General features: G+C 36.1%; 1 protein-coding gene across 1 annotated transcript; it reads right to left on the reverse strand.

Annotated features, from left to right (window-relative positions):
* Positions 1–5,535: 5,535 nt before the first annotated feature.
* Positions 5,536–7,268, reverse strand: LOC132618943 (ervatamin-B-like). The gene is made up of 2 exons (XM_060333927.1): positions 6,724–7,268; positions 5,536–6,265 (listed from the first exon to the last, which is right to left on the reverse strand). The coding sequence occupies exons 1-2, from the start codon at positions 7,154–7,156 to the stop codon at positions 5,679–5,681; spliced, it is 1,020 nt and encodes a 339-aa protein (XP_060189910.1). The 5' UTR covers positions 7,157–7,268; the 3' UTR covers positions 5,536–5,678.
* Positions 7,269–8,840: the final 1,572 nt, after the last annotated feature.

Genomic DNA, 8,840 nt, shown 5'->3' on the forward strand with positions numbered 1-8,840 from the left:
GGCTTTCAAAGGTTTGGTATGAAGGTTTGAAGGTATGGGAAGATCTGTTGAAGCTATGAAGTTGGGAAGATGAATTTATGAACTTATGAACGTATGAAGGCAGACGTATGCAAAGGCACGGTGGTAAAATTTTGGGAGTGAAATTTCTAAAAGTAAAAAGTCAAAGGAAAAGTTTGGCTTTTATAGAGAGAGGCCGAGACAGTTGACATTCCGTAACTGACTTCTCACCCAACTGGGTCGTGACGCATGGTTGGTGTCAGAGCGACGTGACGGATGGGACTCTGATCTTATCCGTTTATATAAAACTTACACGGGAAAGAACCGGACATGCATCCGCTTTTCATCGCCTCGTGCTATCTAGCCACGACGATGCTAATTCAACCATGACCGAAGGTGATCAAGTATCGATTATAGCCAGTTATGGCATGAACGAACTAGAAACACCAAGACGGAACGAGAAGCAGTTGAACATGGAGGTCGTTAATGAGACGTTTTGATTTTTCCAGCGTTAATATAAAACTTACAAGTTGATTTTTTCCAACATTAATTCAAAACTTACAAGTCAAAATAACCATGGTTCTAACATTGCAAAAGCATAAACGAAGGTAAAAGTTCAAACGGAAGATAGAAATCGTATGCATTCAATAAAGCCCAGTACAAGAAAGGTCAACAGAGTTCTAGTAATTTGCTTCATATAATGAGTTCTCGATTTCCTCGGATACATCAGTCCAACAAAAGAAAAATGTCCTAACCTACGGCCCTAAACTAAGAACAAAAGAGAATCCCAAGCCGGTATAGTGGGCTAAAGGTTGAAAACTTTGGCCTATACCTTAGGGCACTAAAATAGTAGGAAATATCGACTAAATGATCCCAAGACTATCCTCGGGAACATCCAAACCGAGGATATTTGGGTCTGGAAAGTCATCCCCTACCGTCGAGGGTGGTCCACCACAAGGTATCTCCCCCAAGTCTCCATGATATGGCGCGTTCTTACCTGAGAATCAATCCCTAAAGGAATTGTCGACATGTTTGTAGTGACTCGTCGACTGGGCGTCCTCACAGAAGTAGACGATGTCTTTCTTCCCTGAACGGCATCGTCAACGCCCTATTCGACAATGGTTTTTGCTTTTGAAGATCTTTTTGTCCGAAGTCCTGAAAATTGGAGAATCGGGGTGGGAATACGATATGGAAAGCTATAAAGTCCCACAAAATAGGCTGAAAATTATCGTGTTTTTTGCCCTTCCACCCTTTGGGCGCCATTCTCCTCCAAGAACGGCCTGAGTTACAAGAAGATCCTAAAAGTGCGACTATCCATTCAAAGATAGTGATGACAAGCTCAAATTCGATCGGATTCGGCGTAAGGTTCCATATTTCCAAGAAATCTGCGGATAAAGGGCGGTAAAGTTAGGCCGTGCGTATCATCACAAACCGATGTAGCCATCCCCCGGTCATAATCATCTTCCGGGTCTATGAGGCCTCGAGTTCCTCGAGGAAGCAGATGAACTATCCCTCCCGGATTACTCGGGGTATGTATATGTGTAACAAATGATCAAGGGTGAAAGGAACCTCGGCTAGGTTAGCCAATATTTCGAAGCAATACACAAGCCTCCAAATTTGTGGGGCGATTTGGCAAATACAAACACGATATCGACGACAAAAATCCTTGATCACTTAAGGAAAGAAAAGAGAAAAACCTGACAGTGAAAGGATAGGTATAGATCATCGAATAACTGACCATGTGATGATTGATCCTCATCCCTCTTTCAACAGGGCGGACATCGACATCCGTACCAAGGTTGCAATCTTTCCTAATCACGAGGATGGTAGTCTCGTCGTAAAGGATTCGAATTTGTCTACAGGGTCAAGGTGGAAAGATACTTTGCAATCATTCTCGTATCTGAAGTCGGCTGGAAGGATATCCACAGCAAGGAATTCTAGTTCCTTTACAGAACCGGTGTCCCCCGTCGCGGATGAGGGGTGTGAGTATGGTGGAGACGCAGAATGATCCTCGCCTTGAGTTAACAGTCGTAGAGAAGCCATGGCTAAGATTAACATGTGATGTCGAGCGGAGGAAGATAATGTTTCAAGGAAAAGGATTCAGAACAGAAAAGATACGGAACTTGGCAGAAGCAAGCAAAAAATTTTCAAGAGAAAATAAGGTTTAGGGTTTAGAGTCAAAGTGCATAGCAAGAAGGAGACTTATAGGCTTTATATAAGAGGAGGATGCAAAAGTTTTTTTAGGGATTCAAGGATTCTGACAATTGGCGGATTCCCAAGAATGATTAGGCAGCTGAAATAATGATGGAATGGATTCCCAAGAAAGATTAGGCGGCTGAAATAATGATGAAGCTAATATCAGGCAGAATGCAAGGATTTGATGGGAACGACTTCTCCTAGGCAGATAAGCATGGCCTACTCGGTTCTATCCAGATCCATTTCCGGCAGTTAATACTTTTCCTCGAAAAATGGGGGGACTATCTATATACGGGTAAAACTGAGGACAAAGATACCCTCGGTTTCCCGACATGGGAATTGAGTTCGGTTTGGTTGGCCTCGGGTTATTGAGTTCGGTTAGGGTCAGACACCGAGGTACGATGAGAGAGCAGTTGATCACCATAATGGGAAGACTGAAATATCCGCTACCAGCCCGATATTCCAGCACCGATCTCGCCTATCAGATAACAGAAGATTGTGTGCCTTATTTAGACTTGTACTAGGATTAGGACTCCTCTACTATATAAAAAGGAGGTCCCCTTTAGTTTTGACAGTTTTTTTAATATACGCACAAGTCCATAAGCAATACAATTGTTAGCAAAGTGTTTATTCACCTTTCTAAGTGTTTCACCACTGTTCATTATTTATTACCCAGCCATCGTGACTCGATCTTGGTTCCAGGACCCGACGCCGATCATTGTCCACTGTGGTCAGATCTTTTACATTTGTATTTATTTACTTTATTGTTTATCACATAATACTCAATCATGTTAAATCAAACCGCATATCCTTAGCATCGCGAACAAATTTAATTGTTATCCATTTTTAGGATAAATAATAATATTTATGATGTTGTTGAAGTATTAAGAAACCAAATCTTTATTTATACAGTAACTTTTTTCATCCCAAAAAAAAAAAAAAAAACTATCAACGTAAAATACACGAGCCATTTTGGCCCTTTTCAGAGGAGAAAGGGCTAGTACTTTATTTGTCTATACAATTTCCTGGCATTGCCGTATGTTAATCTATTTTTTCCTTTTTGCGTGTAACTTGGTGATTCTATCTGTCCAAAGTCCACAAAGAAGTGTAAACGAGTCAGTGCCTTCGTGTTGATCTAATCAACATGAATGTGAAAAAACTTACTCTTGTCAAGTCTAGAGACCTTTATTTTTCCTCACTTTTTTTTTTCCTTTAGTAAATTATACAAAAGTTCATTTTATTAGCTGTAACTAAAAAATATTCCTTTCGTCCTAATTTATGTGAAAGTGTTTGACTGCGCATAGAGTGTAAAAATAAAAAAATGACTTTTGAAACTTTTGTAAAAGAAATATAGATATTTATGTGGCTATAAATCATCTCATGGGTAAAATAGAAAGTTTTAAGTTAAATTGTTACTAAATATTGAAAGGTGTTATTCTTTTCAGACTGATTAAAGAGGAAAGAGTGTCACAAAAATTGAGTCTAAGGGATATACAGCTTTAAGGCATTGCAGGTTGAATATATCAAGTTACTCCATTATTCTAAGAGTTTGAATTTTATATATCATTTGTGCAAATAATTTTTACACCATCAAATCATTCAAAGAATAGCTATAGTTATACCGGGCAATAAGCTAGAAAAAGTTATATGATGTTGTAATCAACTTAACATGATAGTGCAAAAAAAGTTTATACACAACCAATAGAACTTAAAATGTTGCTTAGAAGAAACTATATGCCAATTTAGTGGATGCTTTCATTGAGCAAATTGCGGCAAATGTGAAAAGAGTGAAAAAGATGATCCAATTTCTAAAAGCTGAAGGGACGTGTTTTGGAAATTGTGTAGAAAATTTTATTCTTATATTATAATACCTTTTTTTAACAACCTTTTGAGGTTACTAAAAAAGATACACAACTATCATTATAGAATTATTGAAGATATGATATGAATTCGATTCTGATTAGAAATAAGTTTCTTTTTTGATGGCTCAAACAAGTTGGAACGGATTAATTAAAGGGAAAAGGGTAAAAAATGCACCTTTATTTTGAGAAAAAAGCTAAAAATATCATCCGTTATAAGTTTGGATCAAAAGCACCCTGTCATTATTAAAGTTTTCAAATATACCCTATTTTAACAGAGCTCCCTAACTTGTTCTCGAGTCCTACATCTAGAGCCACTAGGCACAGGAGCGGGTAACCCATATGGGTTTTTTATTTAGTTAGATTTGGTTTAAATAGAGCGGATTTAAAAATGAAATTGGATTATTTTGGGGATTTCGGTTAAGATATGGGTATATTTAAAAACTTTAATGACGGGAGGGATATTTTTTACCCAAATTTGCAACGGGAGATATTTTTAGCCCTTTTCCCAAAGTAGAGGGATATTTTTGACCTTTTTCCCTTGATTAAAAAATAGCGCTCAAACAAATTGGAACAAATAAATCATCAGCAGCTTCGTTCTTGATATGCAACATCTTCAAATTTGACGAGATAAGGCAAAGAAATTTGACATAAGAAATGGGGCCTCGTAAATAGGGATCGAGGAGTATAATTTTAGTGATTTTTACACATAAATTTATGGTCTGTATCAAAAGTACTGTGCTCAGATGAATCCGGAAATATCAGCAATGGTTAGGACTCTTCCATATCTTCATTAGTAAGAAAATAATCTACTCCCTCCGCCCCAATTTATGTGATATATATATATAGTTTGAAACACGAGTTTAAGAAAGAAAAAAAAGTCTTTTGAAAATTGTGATATATAACAAGTCATACATATTTGTGTAGTTATAAAATCATTTCATTAAAGGTAAAAGGGAAGTTTTAAGTTAATTTATTTCTAAATATAAAAATATATCATTTTTTGGGACAGACTAAAAGAAGTATATCACATAAATTGGAACACACGGAGTAGTAGAAATTCAAGTAGTTATTCTTCCAATGTTGTTAGTCAGATATGTTGTTAATTCGAGTGAGGACTCCTTTTCTACTTGTCATCTGAGTTTCTATATAGGAGCCGCGCTGTAATTATAGCTGAATTTGTCAATAGAACTACTAGCTTCCCTCTTTTGTTCCCTCTTTTACATGTGAATTCCCCTGTATTCTCCACCGTCCTGTGTGGATTGTTATCCCTTGTATCATTAGTTAATCTTGATTGTCAAGTAATTTATTTCAAAAATTTCAATCTCATTGGCATAGTTAAAGTGTTTATTTGGTGACATAGCGAGAGCTTAGTGCACCGGGCTGCCCTATTTTTTTATTATTATTATTATTATTATTATTAGGAGCTACCTATACATTTCGCCAAAAAAAAATGCATTTCACTTCTCAGTATTGAGTCCTCTTTAGATTGAACAAGATCGCATTATATTGCATATAAATGATAACAATAGTCAGAATCAAACCACATACATCATATATTAATTAAGGATGAAACAATGCTCTCCTAGCTCAGGCATTGTAGCCCCGTTATACTTGTAAAATAATTTAAGCGATTGGGTAAGAAGCTTTCTTGGCAATTCCACAAAGTCCTCCTTTAGCATTGACATCTCTTTGCATTCTAATGTATCCTCTTTCTCCCCAACTAGTTCCCCACGAATTCTTCACGATCCAATATTTCATACCACCTACAGTTTGTCCATAACCAACCGCTGTAACACCATGATCCAATTCAATTCCACAATGTCCTGTGAACACGCCACTAGAATAAAATTGAAAATCCGATCCACTAGCATCAATGGCAACGGATACAGGTTGGCTAGCAACGGCTTTAAGCAAAGCTGATTCGCTATTAGCTGGAACGTCTTCATAGCCAGAAATCTTGGCAACATGGTTGAAAATTTTGTTTTTTTGGCAAGTGCTATTGATTCCCTTGTAAGGATAATTATATTCTGAAGTAATTCCATGATTTTTAATGAACTTAAAAGCGTAATCCATGAAGCCTCCTTCACAACCTTCATTTGAACCTGTGTCACAGTCAACGAGTTCTTGCTCGGATAATGAAATCAATCTACCAGTTTTGATCTTGTTAATTCCTTCTATAGCAGCCACAGTAGAAAATGCCCAGCAAGATCCTGCATTTTTACAATTTTGTATATATAATAAAAGGGAGTTTCAACGTGTGTGCTTGGCGGAATTTAAAATAATAACTGAGGGCATTTTGGTAATCTTACTGTTTGCTCAAGTAGTCTAAAATACTGTAGCTGAGCTTAGAGGTGGCTTTCATTCATGTTGCCAACATGTTTCAGCTTCTTACATTTCATATTTTCCCCAATTCTATGCTTTGCAATTCGGGAGTCGTTATAACACACAAAATTTGCTAAAAACAGATAAAGTAGGAACTACTTTTGCTAAAAACAATTCGGCTAGTATGTGTGATAATTTGGTTAGGCTTGATAACACAAGTCTCCCAGAGGATACTCCTATGAATTTTGTGATGACTTTATCTAGTATTGATACAATATTATCGACTTACTACGAAAAAATAGAAAGTAAAGCGCTAAAAGATTTGAAATTAAATTGTTTGACTCACCACATCGCCCTTGGTCTTTAATCATAGTAACCGCGCCTTTTCTCCTCCAATCCATGGTATATGGAACTGACACATTTTCATACCGAAAACATGTAGGTTTTATTCGTTGCTGAGATGATATTCTATATCCATTACGAATGCTCTTGAATTCCTCATTCGTAAGATCAGCAAATCCATTGATGCCCAATCTATAACTCCGTGTTCCATTCCTATTAATTGATTCAATATACTCAAGATTTTGTCTGAATTTCTCGCGCCTTTCTGCTTTCTCTATATCATCTTTGTATACACGTCCATACATCGCCATCCATTGCTGGTGTTTCTCAGTAATTGATGCTTCGTACAAAGTACGAGATGTGGCTCGAGTAATCCATACTCCTAACACTAGTAGAGTTGCAAAAGTGAGCTTCCAATTGAACATAAAAGCCACCATTTTAACACTTAATATTCCAGTATTTGTGAAGTACTTTAGTTTTGGAATGGTTAAGCTATTATATTTCTTGGGTATTTATATGGTTCCTGGAAGGGGTCCTTTCACATTCATCTCCGCCTAAAATTGCGTTTGCGAAGACAAATTAAATTCATGTAAATACACATAATTGGCTTTAGAAAGAGCTGTCAAACTGGACTATTGAATCTTTTAATTTTAGTATTATTTTGTGTTTTAAATCATATCCACACATTACAACACAAACAAATCAAGTATATAGATGCGAATATTTCTTCAAACCGAAATGAACGCACTACAAACTGGAAATCAAAACAAAGGATAAATGGTGACCACACAACTTATTTAATGTAACAAAAGCTGAATATAGTTTGCCCTAAAGCTACGTAGAAGATCATTTTCTATGTAGAAAACTGATTCTTCACATTACAGTTACTCGACACGTGTGCTGTGCGTGTAAGCTGGCACTAGAAATTTTAGTTTATTTGCACTTTTTTCAAACGAGGTAGGTGCTAGCTAAGCGCACATCGTATCGATATCGGCCTTTTCCACCCAAATTTGATTCATTAGGCCGTCTAGCCATTATACATAAATATCCATGATAATACGTAAAATCAATACAAAACACAAATTAGTGCAATAACCATCCAAAATAAATGTAAAAGGCACTAGCACCGTACCACGAAGATATACAATTAAATCATTAAATACCATAAACTCATGGGGACAAATACGCTCATCACATTGTCTAACCATCTTATCTTGACAAAAATGCATCGATATGCATAATGAGATACAAATGACTTAACGTGCTTATTCAAATGGCGATTGTCAATTGAATTTCAGACCCCGAAATATCAACCAAGATAATAAAAATTACACATTTCCTTATCCAACTTCAAATGTGTGTGTGTATAAGAAACATCTCATTGTTAGACATATTTTAGGAGAACATGCCACTACAAGAAAAATCCGAATTGCCAACGGATTTTACCAACAACCCAAATTCGTTAGCAAATTAGCAACAAATTACTAAAAATTAATAACCAAATTGTTTTTTAGAATTTAGCAAGAGATTTCTAACGGATTACCAACCAAAATTTTACTAACTAAATACTTTAGTTGGTAAATAAGGCGGGAAAAAATGGCGCCTAATTTAGCAACTTCCTACAAACGGTTTACCAACCGAAATATTACCAACAAACACCTTTCATTGGTAATATTACCAACGGAGTATATATCGGTTGGTAAATATGATAGTAAAAAATAGAGTACAGTTTATTAACAGATTACCAACAAATTACGATCCAACCATTTACCAACGACGGAATTTTGTTGCTAATTTTACCAACCAATTAAAAATACGTTGGTAAATTACCAACGGATTGTTATTTGTTGGTAAAGTGGCTAACTAATACTCAATCGGTTGGAAATTGTTACCAACAGATTAAGATTTTGGTTTGTAAATTACTAACATATTAGAATTAGTTAGTAATATACCAACCGATAGATAAACCATTGGTAAAATTTACCAACCGATACGTCTTTAGTTGGTAGTATTACATACAAATGATAAATCAGTTAGTAATTGCTACCAACTGGGATCAAATTCATTAGTAAATTACCAACTGGTATTGAAACAGTTGGTAAATTTACCAAACGGGAAGTT

This window comes from Lycium barbarum, chromosome 11 (genome assembly GCF_019175385.1).
Source record: "Lycium barbarum isolate Lr01 chromosome 11, ASM1917538v2, whole genome shotgun sequence".
Classification (NCBI taxonomy): domain Eukaryota; kingdom Viridiplantae; phylum Streptophyta; class Magnoliopsida; order Solanales; family Solanaceae; genus Lycium; species Lycium barbarum.